Below are 15238 nucleotides of genomic sequence, written 5' to 3' on the forward strand. Positions count from 1 at the left end.
TGTTGAACAAGATCTGAAACTTTCACTCAGATTGAAGTCCTTTATGCTCCCCACCCCCTGTATCCTTTCTTATCACCCCATCCCAACAGGATGGGTATGGGCCTTACAATAATTAAAGTAACTGTTGAGGGAGTGAATCAAGGAGGAGCGCGCAGCAGCAGGGCGGGAGGCGGGTGTGTCAGGTCGGGCCAGCCAGGCCGCCAGTAGCCTCGCCACACTCTCTGACGGTGACACGCACCCTGCCCCGCGCTCTCACTCCCTGCGTCACTGCTTATTCCGTCACTCTTCGCCACTTATTCCAGGCATTCTTCTTCACTTAATCCTGTCACTCTTCACAACTTACTCCTGTCACTCGTCTTCACCACTTAATCCTGTCACTCTTCTTCACCACCTACACCTGTCACCAGCCTCACGAGCTGGTGATCACCCGTCACCAGTTTCCTATACTGGTAACTGCCCTCCGTCACTACCAGTAAGTGAATACCATTATATAATTTCCTGAACACAATAGGATTGGTCATTCAATTGTCATGTTTAAATAATATTGTTACTGGAGTGTATGGTGTGGTCACACATGGCCAGTGTGACGTACCAACCCGTCCTCATAATAGAGCGCCGCATTTTGACGTATACTCTACATCAGGCCAAAAACTCTCGTACTAGAAAATGGTAGCGGCTCGGCTAATTGACATACAGTCCCGGTTTCTGTTCTGGGTCCTCTGGTAGGTTAGGATAAGGGCACTTTAGTACGTCAGTTTCTTGACGTTGGGACATGTTAGGAGGGCGGGCTGGATCAGGGTTGCGCGACATCATGCAGGAAATATACTGAGATTTTAGGGTGAATGCTAAACTTTAGTTTTTTAATAGGAAGAAAAATGCCAATCTCTACATATCATACATGTATCTACATATCATACATACGTTAACATACATGTTAACGCATTATAATTCAATGTCCGATATATATATATATATATATATATATATATATATATATATATATATATATATATATATATATATATATATATATATATATAAGGGAGTACCACCTCTAGCTGGAATAAGGGGGACCCAAAGCCTCGGAGGAAACCACGCATAACGCATTAGACGGAATGTTTAGATCCTCTCCAATACAGTTTCTGTGCTTTTCTCCTACCACCCCCTTCCTTTTTTATTTTTGTGCTTTATTATATATTTGATGGTTACAAGATATACATGGGTTGATACAAAAATAATAATACAAAAAGGTGCTTAAAGGTTATGGATCTCTTGAAAAACACGACAATGGGAAACATTGATGAATGCCACAGACGGGTTCGATCATTGTTGCAAGTCAAACACTTCTTCGAACTCCTCTGAAGTTGGACTAGTGCCCAAGACGCTAGGCCTACTATATATATATATATATATATATATATATATATATATATATATATATATATATATATATATATATATATATATATATCTTAGTATATTTTGGTAGCAGTCTTTCCTGTAGACATATATTATTAAATATGACCGAAAAAGTAAGATTAATAATTCTAACACGAATTTTCTCAATCTTTCGTACATTTCTTTTCACTGCTGGTGGCAATTCAAAAATCAATTCTCCAAAATTCATTTTTATTTCTAGTCTGACGCGACACTTGAGCGCGTTTCGTAAAACTTATTACATTTTCAAAGACTTTAGTTTACACATACACAACTGAATAGAACTTACACATCTCCGATTTGTTTATATCTACATTTGAGTGAGGTGGATGGGGTGAGGTAGTATTAATAGGGTATTAAATTCATCAACACAAGACAGAACACGAAACAATGGGTATTGAATGGAAGTGATTGTAGAAAGCCTATTGGTCCATATTTCTTGATGCTTCTATATTGGAGCGGAGTCTTGAGGTGGGTAGAATATATATTCTACCCACCTCAAGACTCTGCTCCAATATAGAAGCATCAAGAAATATGGACCAATAGGCTTTCTACAATCACTTCCATTCAATACCCATTGTTTCGTGTTCTGTCTTGTGTTGATGAATTTAATACCCTATTAATACCACCTCACCCCATTCAAATGTAGATATAAACAAATCGGAGATGTGTAAGTTCTATTCAGTTGTGTATGTGTAAACTAAAGTCTTTGAAAATGTAATAAGTTTTACGAAACGCGCTCAAGTGTCGCGTCAGACTAGAAATAAAAATGAATTTTGGAGAATTGATTTTTGAATTACCACCAGCAGTGAAAAGAAATGTACGAAAGATTGAGAAAATTCGTGTTAGAATTATTAATCTTACTTTTTCGGTCATATTTATATATATATATATATATATATATATATTATATATATATATAATGTATATATATATATATATATATATATATATATATATATATATATATATATATATATATATATATACACTGTTGGGAAAGTGTTCTAAAGTTGTATATATATATATATATATATATATATATATATATATATATATATATATATATATAAATATATATATATATATAAATATATATATATATATATATATAAATATATATATATATATATATATATATATATATATATATATATATATATATATATATATATATATATGTTGTACCTAGTAGCCAGAACGTCTTACTTGGCCTACTATGCAAGGCCCGATTTGCCTAATAAGCCAAGTATTCCTGAATTTATATAATTTTCTACAAAATTTCTTATGAAATGATTAATCTGTCCATTTCATTATGTATAAGTTAATTTGTTTAAATTTGAGTTAAAACTAACGTAGATATATGACCGAACCTAACCTACCCTACATAACCTAATCTCCCTTAACCCAACCTAAACTATCACAACTTAGTCAATAAATTATGGTCTTAATATAATATAATAATAATTATTCAAATAAACTAAATGGAAACAATTTATTGAAAATAAAGAACATCACTCGGCCTATTAGGCAAATCGGGCCTTGCATAGTAGGCTGAGAAGTGCGTTCTGGCTACTAGGTACGATATACATATATATATATATATATATATATATATATATATATATATATATATATATATACATATATACAGGACATAAGTGTCCTGGTTCGCACAAATAAGAGCATTTATATCTTTAATAAATATGAAGTGGTTGATATGGTGTGTCTGTACAAGTATAATGTATGTTTATACCTGTGTTATGTGTCCTCATCTTCAACGTTCGTGAAGATTCTGATCATGTATCTGTGAACGTATTGTTCATAGTTACATGATTGTAACTACGAACAATACGTTCATAGTTACAAAAAATGTGTAACTAGGACGTTATTGTTGTAGCTATACATTTTTATGTATATTTTAGGGAATTCATCTTTGCAATTTTAAGAAGGTACTTTATCTTGGGTTAGCTAACTGAGGGAGCGTGTGTATACCACCACCTTCAGTCTGGTGAAGGCGCCTGACGTGGCACCTGCGGCGTCGCCTCCGTCACCAACTGGCATACACAGCACACTTGACACAGCGATAGTGAGTGTTGTGATGGTGACACCTTCCTTTTTAGCTTCACCATTTTATAGTGGCAGGTGTGTGGTTAGGATGAGAAGGTGTGGGGAGGAGGTACCGGCTCTTGCAACCCTTGTGCAACATGGCCTTCTTGATCGCGAGGCTTGCTTACTACGCACACACACGTCTTCTGCGTCCTCTGTTACCAGCTGACGTGATGGATGTCACGTGAGTGCCTGGCCATAGTGTAATTTCGTGTCATTTCATGGTTCAAACTAATTATATGACCTATGTAACATTGCAAAAAAAGTGTATCAGCTGCAGTTTACTGATGGGAATTCCAGTAAATATTAATGGCCTGCTTGGGTGAATTTCGTAGAGAGAATCAATATTACCCCCCCCCTCCCCTTGCAATACTTGATGCCAGTGCCTTATCAAGGATCATTTCAGATGGCACGAGTTGACTTATTACAATCAAAATTATACCATTGCAGGCTGTTGACTAATCGTCCTCCATCAGCGTAATCACTGGTGAGATCCACCTCTCTGTCCTAGGTAACACCCCACGACCCCAGTGGAAACATTGAGCACCCCCCCTCCAACCTTCCCATTGCCCCCCCTCCCCCCCTCCTCGACACACTGCGCAGCGCCCCTCTCATCAGCGATCCCCTCCACTTGAGTCAGTCGGTGAGGACGCACACGTGTGGATGTTCCGGAGGAGGTAGACAGACATGCCCTGCAGAGTGTGGCAAGAGAAAGCCAGGTGTGGTTAGGTCAACCAGGATGGTTCTGTTGCGACCTGTGGCTTTACCAGGATGTTACGGGTAGTGTGGCTGTCCGAGGCTGGTGCTGATGCAGTATATGGTAATACCAGGCTACAAGTGGTGCGATGTGTGGTTAGTGCGGGCCAGACCTGTGCTTATGGAGTGACCAGGACGGTCTTGGTCCTACGATTCATAAACGCCTCTCCGGCAGCTTTCAAGAATCTGTTCTTCAAGTCCGATGCCATATTCAAAACGAATTGTCAATAATGAGAGGTGTTCGAGAGGTTTTAGCGCGTATAAGTGTAATGCCTGCTGACCTTTGCATGCTCCGATGTCTTAGACCGGGCTAATACCATTGTTACTCTGATAACACAATAGACATATTGAAGCCTCTCTCGGCGTCTTTAGCCTGGCTCCTTCGGCGACTACTCCCATGATCTCAATTTCCGGTCTTAACAACAGAGAAGTTTCGAAAACAAAACAATCTTCGTTGTTGTGTTCACCAGCAGGGTCTAAAATAATTTATGAGAGGAGGATTAGTAAAACTAAATATTGCTAGCCAAGGAAAATGGCCACTGTGAGCGTGAGTTACGAGGTGCGGGTGTTGCAGGCTCCCAACATGTGGACACGCTCTATTTATTAATACTGTCTCGTGATCTCACTGATATATATATACTTGATACATGATACACCAGAAACTATGCCGGGGACGATGGCTATTGGAGGAAATACTTGAGAAAATATGTGTGGTTTAGAGAGAGAAATCAATATGGCAAGTGCATGGCGGTGCATGAGAGGGGGCGGAGCGAGGTGCGCGGACCACAACCCCTCATATTCCCTCACTGCTCATGCCTCACACTCCCTCACCTCACGCCTCATCCACCACCACCATGCTCAACCTCAAGTGAGAGCTGGAGGCTTCCGAGCAGCAGCGACGCTAGCGAGGACGAGAGAGAGGGCTGAGGGACAGGTCAGTTGCGCACCAAGTCAACTGTAAGACAAAATGGCCGCTTGAAGAAGAGAAGGGCACGGCGAGTCGTGGTTACTGGTGATGCCACAAGTGTCCTGGTGATGCTACACAAGTGTCCTGGTGATGCCACAAGTGTCCTGGTGATGCTACACAAGTGTCCTGGTGATGCCACAAGTGTCCTGGTGATGCCACAAGTGTCCTGGTGATGCTACACAAGTGTCCTGGTGATGCCACAAGTGTCCTGGTGATGCCACAAGTGTCCTGGTGATTTCACAAGTGTCCTGGTGATGCTACAAGTGTCCTGGTGACGCCACAAGTGTCCTGGTGATGCCACAAATGTCCTGGTGATGCCACAAGTGTCCTGGTGATGCTACAAGTGTCCTGGTGACGCCACAAGTGTCCTGGTGATGCCACAAGTGTCCTGGTGATGCCACAAGTGTCCTGGTGATGCTACAAGTGTCCTGGTGACGCCACAAGTGTCCTGGTGATGCCACAAGTGTCCTGGTGATGCCACAAGTGTCCTGGTGATGCCACAAGTGTCCTGGTGATGCTACACAAGTGTCCTGGTGATGCCACAAGTGTCCTGGTGATGCCACAAGTGTCCTGGTGATGCCACAAGTGTCCTGGTGATGTCACAAGTGTCCTGGTGATGCTACACAAGTGTCCTGGTGATGCCACAAGTGTCCTGGTGATGCCACAAGTGTCCTGGTGATGCCACAAGTGTCCTGGTGATGACACAAGTGTCCTGGTGATGCCACAAGTGTCCTGGTGATGCCACAAGTGTCCTGATGATGCTACAAGTGTCCTGGTGATGCCACAAGTGTCCTGGTGATGCTACAAGTGTCCTGGTGATGCCACAAGTGTCCTGGTGATGTCACAAGTGTCCTGGTGATGCCACAAGTGTCCTGGTGATGTCACAAGTGTCCTGGTGATGCCACAAGTGTCCTGGTGATGTCACAAGTGTCCTGGTGATGTCACAAGTGTCCTGGTGATGCCACAAGTGTCCTGGTGATGTCACAAGTGTCCTGGTGATGCCACAAGTGTCCTGGTGATGTCACAAGTGTCCTGGTGATGCCACAAGTGTCCTGGTGATGTCACAAGTGTCCTGGTGATGCCACAAGTGTCCTGGTGATGCCACAAGTGTCCTGGTGATGCCACAAGTGTCCTGGTGATGTCACAAGTGTCCTGGTGATGCCACAAGTGTCCTGGTGATGTCACAAGTGTCCTGGTGATGTCACAAGTGTCCTGGTGATGCCACAAGTGTCCTGGTGATGTCACAAGTGTCCTGGTGATGACACAAGTGTCCTGGTGATGCCACAAGTGTCCTGGTGATGCCACAAGTGTCCTGGTGATGCTACAAGTGTCCTGGTGATGCCACAAGTGTCCTGGTGATGCCACAAGTGTCCTGGTGATGCTACACAAGTTTCCTGGTGATGCCACAAGTGTCCTGGTGATGCCACAAGTGTCCTGGTGATGCCACAAGTGTCCTGGTGATGACACAAGTGTCCTGGTGATGCCACAAGTGTCCTGGTGATGCCACAAGTGTCCTGGTGATGCTACAAGTGTCCTGGTGATGCCACAAGTGTCCTGGTGATGCCACAAGTGTCCTGGTGATGCCACAAGTGTCCTGGTGATGCCACAAGTGTCCTGGTGATGCCACAAGTGTCCTGGTGATGCTACAAGTGTCCTGGTGATGTTACAAGTGTCCTGAACTGGAGGTGTCTGCTGGTATTCTTCCTGTGGCAGCATCTGAAGCAAGCCCTCTAGCATGACAAGCACAGTCACTGACATGAGTCAACCCCTGACAGCATGACAAGCACAGTCACTGACATGAGTCAACCCCTGACAGCATGACAAGCAGTCACTGACATGAGTCAACCTCTGACAGCATGACAAGCACAGTCACTGACATGAGTCAACCCCTGACAGCATGACAAGCACAGTCACTGACTGGTGACGACCCACAAGTAATGGTGACCCACTCCGGCCGACCAACAGCCAGTCAGCCACACCCACGCACAAGAGACACTACTGACCATGCCTGCCGTGTGCTTTCATCTCGAAGTGAAGGAACTTGTGAACGTATTGCGCGGGCCACAGGCACTGTGTATGAGAGATCTTCACCGTGGTTGACACAATTGGAATGATGAAGAGAAAAGTTTATTAAGACCCGGTGTGCATTCCTCTTGACATCCCAGTTGCGCTCGAAGCCTTTACCTAAGAGGCAACTTTTCTGCGCTCTAGTACTTTCACGTATAAAGATGTAGACGGTGTCCCAAAGGATTTATTTTCCTTCAGGGTCATATGTACAACTTTGTTTATGGACTTTGTGGGGCATATGGATGTTTGACAGTAGACATAAAGCCGTTGGTTGAATGTCACTATTAAAGAAATGTCTTAGCTGGGCCAAGCTTTGCCAGCGACCTTCTCTATGTGTTTATATATATATGTAGAGGCAAGGTAACGTAGCTATCAGGAGAGAGCGCTAAGACATTACGACTATGTAGCACAGGAAAGGGATATGCGGATAAATATTTGGGTCTGGAGGGAGGGAGGGAATAGTACCCAACCACTTGGATGGTCGGGGATTGAACGCCGACCTGCTAGAAGTGGAGCCGTCCATCTACCGTCCAGTGCAAGTGGTGGAATGAAGAGGCAAATACAAAGTAACACCTGTCACTGATCACCTGCTCCACCACAACACCTGTCACTCATCACCTGCTCCACTACAACACCTGTCACTCATCAACTGCTCCACCACAACACCTGCCACTGATCACCTGCTCCACCACAACACCTGTCACTCATCACCTGCTCCACCACAACACCTGTCACTCATCACCTGCTCCACCACAACACCTGTCACTCATCAACTGCTCCACCACAACACCTGCCACTGATCACCTGCTCCACCACAACACCTGTCACTCATCAACTGCTCCACCACAACACCTGCCACTGATCACCTGCTCCACCACAACACCTGTCACTCATCACCTGCTCCACCACAACACCTGTCACTCATCACCTGCTCCACCACAACACCTGTCACTCATCAACTGCTCCACCACAACACCTGTCACTCATCACCTGCTCCACCACAACACCTGTCACTGATCACTTGCTCCACCACAACACCTGTCACTCATCAACTGCTCCACCACAACACCTGTCACTCATCACCTGCTCCACCACAACACCTGTCACTGATCACTTGCTCCACCACAACACCTGTCACTCATCACCTGCTCCACCACAACACCTGTCACTCATCAACTGCTCCACCAAAACACCTGTCACTCATCACCTGCTCCACCACAACACCTGTCACTCATCACCTGCTCCACCACAACACCTGTCACTCAACACCTGCTCCACCACAACACCTGTCACTCATCAACTGCTCCACCACAACACCTGTCACTCATCACCTGCTCCACCACAACACCTGTCACTGATCACTTGCTCCACCACAACACCTGTCACTCATCAACTGCTCCACCACAACACCTGTCACTCATCACCTGCTCCACCACAACACCTGTCACTGATCACTTGCTCCACCACAACACCTGTCACTGATCACCTGCTCCACCACAACACCTGTCACTCATCACCTGCTCCACTACAACACCTGTCACTCATCAACTGCTCCACCACAACACCTGCCACTGATCACCTGCTCCACCACAACACCTGTCACTCATCACCTGCTCCACCACAACACCTGTCACTCATCACCTGCTCCACCACAACACCTGTCACTCATCAACTGCTCCACCACAACACCTGCCACTGATCACCTGCTCCACCACAACACCTGTCACTCATCAACTGCTCCACCACAACACCTGCCACTGATCACCTGCTCCACCACAACACCTGTCACTCATCACCTGCTCCACCACAACACCTGTCACTCATCACCTGCTCCACCACAACACCTGTCACTCATCAACTGCTCCACCACAACACCTGTCACTCATCACCTGCTCCACCACAACACCTGTCACTGATCACTTGCTCCACCACAACACCTGTCACTCATCAACTGCTCCACCACAACACCTGTCACTCATCACCTGCTCCACCACAACACCTGTCACTGATCACTTGCTCCACCACAACACCTGTCACTCATCACCTGCTCCACCACAACACCTGTCACTCATCAACGGCTCCACCAAAACACCTGTCACTCATCACCTGCTCCACCACAACACCTGTCACTCATCACCTGCTCCACCACAACACCTGTCACTCAACACCTGCTCCACCACAACACCTGTCACTCATCAACTGCTCCACCACAACACCTACTCCACCACAACACCTGTCACTCATCACCTACTCCACCACAACACCTGTCACTCAACACCTGCTCCACCACAACACCTGTCACTCAACACCTGCTCCACCACAACACCTGTCACTCAACACCTGCTCCACCACAACACCTGTCACTCAACACCTACTCCACCACAACACCTGTCACTCAACACCTGCTCCACCACAACACCTGACACTCATCACTTGCTCCACCACAACACCTGTCACTCAACACCTGCTCCACCACAACACCTGTCACTCAACACCTGCTCCACCACAACACCTGACACTCATCACCTGCTCCACCACAACACCTGTCACTCAACACCTACTCCACCACAACACCTGTCACTCAACACCTGCTCCACCACAACACCTGACACTCATCACCTGCTCCACCACAACACCTGTCACTCAACACCTACTCCACCACAACACCTGTCACTCAACACCTGCTCCACCACAACACCTGACACTCATCACCTGCTCCACCACAACACCTGTCATTCAACACCTACTCCACCACAACACCTGCTCCACCACAACACCTGACACTCATCACTTGCTCCGCCACAACACCTGTCATTCAACACCTGCTCCACCACAACACCTGTCACTCAACACCTGCTCCACCACAACACCTGACACTCATCACTTGCTCCACCACAACACCTGTCATTCAACACCTGCTCCACCACAACACCTGTCACTCAACACCTGCTCCACCACAACACCTGGCAACGGCTGCTGGCTCTCACACAACACATCACCGATTTATATCATTTCAACAATTTGTGGACCATAAAATTTTCACGGCAAGTCCACTACATTGATCGATGTTGCTCATGATGCCACCCTCCCCCTCCCACCCTTCCCCATCCCCCCTCCCACGCCCCCTCACCAGGTCACTCACACACCCAGAGGTAACCCCCGTCACCATACCTTATTGCCCAGGTCACCCCACGGGCCACCAGGTTAAACCTGCGGCCGTCCTCGTCCCCGAAGACGCTCTCATATATTTTAACTTAGTGTGTATTCAAAATAGATTTGTTCTCGTTTACATTGAGCTATACAAGTCGGGTAGCGTTACAAACGAAACAAACATTGGAGCCCAGGAGCTAGAGTGGAGGTTTGTGGTGTGTGGGTGGTGGTGTACAAGACTTGTAACTCTGGGAGGTGAGGAAGAGCGGTGACCTGCTGGTTAGTTATCATTACACCCGTGGCCAGCGCGCCTCCCCCCTCGTAATCCTCAATATATTCTCTAAATCCTCCACCCGTACATTTACGTATTGGCGTGTAATTAGTGTTTGTTGTGTTGCAGAGCAGCGCCGGGTGTTGAGGAGGGTGTTGTCTAAGGTACAGAGCAACACACAGGCCAGGTGTGATCGCTCGAACTTTCCCAGCAACTTGAAGGACGAGTTTTCGAGGAAGACATTGAAAACAAAGTCGCACAGTGCATCCCAAGTCTCTGCGACGGGACAAAGTGCCAACTGTGGTGAACTGAGTTGTTAGTAAGGCAGTGGTGGTGGTAATGCAGGCGGCGAGGGTGACACGAGGCGACAAGAGAGGTATGTGTGTGCGGGGAGGCTGTAGTCATGGCTGGTAGAGGCACCTTGGCTGCACGACTCAACTGCTGCACCACCAGCCCTCCACTCTCGCCCGCCTCCACCACCACCACACTAGCTCCCTCGGCCCACAACTCCCCCGTCAGGACAGCCGTCGTCCGCTGGGCAGACAAGGTCACTCCAAAAGGTGAGTACGAACTCTCATTCCAGAGAGAGAGAGAGAGAGAGAGAGAGAGAGAGAGAGAGAGAGAGAGAGAGAGAGAGAGAGAGAGAGAGAGAGAGAGAGAGAAAGAGAGAGAGAGAGAGAGAAAGAAGAGAGAAGAGAGAAGAGAGAGAGAGAGAAGAGAGAAGAAGAGAGAAGAGAGAAGAGAGAAGAGAGAGAGAGAGAGAGAGAGAGAGAGAGAGAGAGAGAGAGAGAGAGAGAGAGAGAGAGAGAGAGAGAGAGAGAGAGAGAGAGAGAGAAAGAAGAGAGAAGAGAAAAGAGAAAAGAGAGAAGAGAGAAGAGAGGAGAGAGAAGAGAAGAGAGAAGAGAGAAGAGAGAAGAGAGAGAGAGAGAGAGAGAGAGAGAGAGAGAGAGAGAGAGAGAGAGAGAGAGAGAGAGAGAGAATTATAAAATTGCAAGTGTTAGGTATATTACTACAATATTCCTAGTGTACTGAGGCAGCAGCTGACATCATGGCTTCCCCTTAAATAACATAATTAATTCCCATATAATAAATACAGGAGCCGTGGAGGGAGGTGCCTGCTACGATCCTCAGCCCCCCCCCCCCAGGACGGGCGGCGTGTTCCGGGTTACTGAGGCACCGACAGTGTTGACCTAACAGTACTTACCTCTCCGTGACTACTGGGGAATGACCTCTAGCTCTTCCTTCCCCGTTTGCTAGCTTTGTTGTACCTGTTGCGTAGACTATTATAGATAATGGTAAACCCCATCCATGAATGGTATCTTGGAATAAATAGTGAGCAGTAATGGTGCAAATCCCCGACAGTAGTGTGTAAGTGTAAGCAGTAAGATCAGTCGGGCACCTGACTATCTAGAAGCATCAGGTGACAGGAATATTACGGGCTATTCATGCCCGTGCCACCTCTTGGGTGGCTTAATCTTCATCAATCAAATCGGCAGGAATGACAGTGGTGACATCCCACGTATAAACCGTTTGGGCTCTATGCTACAATCCACATCAGTTTTAAAACAATGAAGAATAACAGTTTATATCCCCTTCATCAGGAATTATTGCTACGAAGATATTTTGACAACACTCAAGTTGCATTATCTTGCCCCGAACGAGGGGAGGTGTGTGCGAGTGGAGGGAAACGGGCGCCATCTTCCCGCCCGCCCTCAAGCAGTGCTCGTCCAAGCCCCACCCGGCCCCAGGCACACACATTCGTCTTCTTCAATATAGTAACCAAAAACGATATTTTCTCGAGTATAGATTAGCATTTATGTATTTTAATTTTTTTGCGTATTTTAGGCCCTATGATAAATTAGGTGTTTTGATTATATTGGATATAATTTATATTTGCTGTATGTGGGTGAAGTATGTAAATATGCAACCCCGTCCTCGACTCAAGTCCATTACATCCAGCGGTCGACCCCACAGACACATTCATAAATTTTAACATGCTGTTCATTCAAAACGGGAATTTTCTCAAGTATAAATTAATATTATAACATATTAGCATATTGTGTATATATAGGCATAGGATAGGTTAGGTTAGGTGTTTAGGTTCTGTTGGTGATTATTTGTATTTGTAGTACGTGGGTGAAGCAGTTACAGCGTTGTAATTCGAACAAAATTCGTCAGTGAAGCACTTGTTCCGGATATGTTCGAACGTCAGCAGTTGTGAGTCGTGTGTAAACCGCTTTTCATTCATAAACAGGGGGTTTGGCGGGTGCATGGAATCACTTTTGGATCTTTGTTTGGAGGACGGGCTGAAATATGTGCAATTCGAACTGCGGAAGAGCGTGAATCACAGTTCAAGAACGGTTCGAAAGTAATGAGCTGTGAGTCACGTGTATGGTGTTTGTCATACATAAACACTCAGTTTCGTTGCTGGACTAACGAGCACTTGGCCATTGTTGATGAGGGTGGCAGGCCGTCCTCATCAACAATGGCGGTATGCTAACTAATCCACCCCCCCCCTCCTCTCACCTCTCCTTTATGAATACAGTTTCCACATAACTATACTGATTACGTTCAAAATTTTATTTTGAATGGCGCTGTCTTCCTGTGTTCAAATCGCACCTTTAAATGCTTCACCCACTTACTGCAAACACAAATAATTGCCAATCGAAAAACCTAACCTAACCTGTCTTAGGTCTCGCGGAAATCAAAATTATAATATACATTAATATAAATTTATATTAAAGAAAATTCAGCTTCCGGTTATATGGTGTTGATGAAAGTTGACGAACGCACCGAGGGGCCGGCGGCGGCGCTGGCGGGAGAGTACCTGAGGGTGGGTGGGGACCTGGGCGGTCATGCGCCACTATTGGCTCCCTCAGCTCTTACCTCATATCCCTCAGCAGGGCTGAGGGGAGTGTGTCACGCCCTCCCCTCACTGAATGGAAACCCCGATGCCCAGGATAAAGGTACGCTATTGGTCTAGGAACGTTGAGGATCAACGTGAGTGTACCTGGCTTGAAGGGTGTAGGGTCAACGTGCGTGTACCTGGCTTGGAGGGTGTAGGGTCAACGTGTGTGTACCTGGCTTGGAGGGTGTAGGGTCAACGTGTGTGTACCTGGCTTGGAGGGTGTAGGGTCAACGTGTGTGTACCTGGCTTGGAGGGTGTAGGATCAACATGCATGTACCTGGCTTGGAGGGTGTAGGATCAACGTGTGTGTACCTGGCTTGGAGGGTGTAGGATCAACGTGAGTGTACCTGGCTTGGAGGGTGTAGGATCAACGTGCGTGTACCTGGCTTGGAGGGTGTAGGATCAACATGCGTGCACCTGGCTTGGAGGGTGTAGGATCAACGTGCGTGTACCTGGCTTGGAGGGTGTAGGATCAACGTGCGTGTACCTGGCTTGGAGGGTGTAGGATCAACGTGCGTGTACCTGGCTTGGAGGGTGTAGGATCAACATGCGTGTACCTGGCTTGGAGGGTGTAGGATCAACGTGAGTGTACCTGGCTTGGAGGGTGTAGGATCAACGTGCGTGTACCTGGCTTGGAGGGTGTAGGATCAACATGCGTGCACCTGGCTTGGAGGATGTAGGATCAACGTGTGTGTACCTGGCTTGGAGGGTGTAGGATCAACATGCGTGCACCTGGCTTGGAGGGTGTAGGATCAACGTGTGTGTACCTGGCTTGGAGGGTGTAGGATCAACGTGCGTGTACCTGGCTTGGAGGGTGTAGGATCAACATGCATGTACCTGGCTTGGAGGGTGTAGGATCAACGTGCGTGTACCTGGCTTGGAGGGTGTAGGATCAACATGCGTGTACCTGGCTTGGAGGATGTAGGATCAACGTGAGTGTACCTGGCTTGGAGGGTGTAGGATCAACATGCGTGTACCTGGCTTGGAGGGTGTAGGATCAACGTGCGTGTACCTGGCTTGGAGGATGTAGGATCAACGTGTGTGTACCTGGCTTGGAGGGTGTAGGATCAACGTGCGTGTACCTGGCTTGGAGGATGTAGGATCAACGTGAGTGTACCTGGCTTGGAGGGTGTAGGATCAACGTGCGTGTACCTGGCTTGGAGGGTGTAGGATCAACGTGTGTGTACCTGGCTTGGAGGGTGTAGGATCAACGTGCGTGTACCTGGCTTGGAGGATGTAGGATCAACGTGAGTGTACCTGGCTTGGAGGGTGTAGGATCAACATGCGTGTACCTGGCTTGGAGGGTGTAGGATCAACGTGCGTGTACCTGGCTTGGAGGGTGTAGGATCAACATGCGTGCACCTGGCTTGGAGGGTGTAGGATCAACATGCGTGCACCTGGCTTGGCCTGAGAGGGATGGGGCGGGGTGCAGGGGTGAGGGGGCGTTGCAGCAGCTGGTCCTCGACATAACTGACACAATAAACAGTACCTGAATATTTCCAGAGAGGACGCACCTACATATTGATCTGTGCACTTGAACAAGGGGAATCTGCTCCCGCCTGGCCCTGGTGAC

At 46.9% G+C, this 15238-nt stretch overlaps 1 protein-coding gene across 4 annotated transcripts in view; it reads left to right on the plus strand.

The window, feature by feature from the left end:
* Window positions 1–208: 208 nt before the first annotated feature.
* Window positions 209–15238, plus strand: part of LOC123753977 (transient receptor potential channel pyrexia) — an 80294-nt gene continuing 65264 nt past the window's right edge. The window contains exons 1-2 of one of the 4 annotated variants that reach the window (XM_045736027.2): window positions 209–472; window positions 10887–11317. In XM_045736027.2, coding sequence (XP_045591983.2) covers window positions 11161–11317 — 157 coding nt within the window. In that variant the 5' untranslated portion in view covers window positions 209–472; window positions 10887–11160. Of the gene's footprint in view, window positions 473–4161; window positions 4224–4244; window positions 4266–5091; window positions 5237–10886; window positions 11318–15238 lie in introns of those variants that run through there. The other 3 variants (XM_045736028.2, XM_069307743.1, XM_069307736.1) reach the window with 3 other exon arrangements.

This window comes from Procambarus clarkii, chromosome 6, assembly GCF_040958095.1.
Source record: "Procambarus clarkii isolate CNS0578487 chromosome 6, FALCON_Pclarkii_2.0, whole genome shotgun sequence".
Taxonomy (NCBI): Eukaryota; Metazoa; Arthropoda; class Malacostraca; order Decapoda; family Cambaridae; genus Procambarus; species Procambarus clarkii.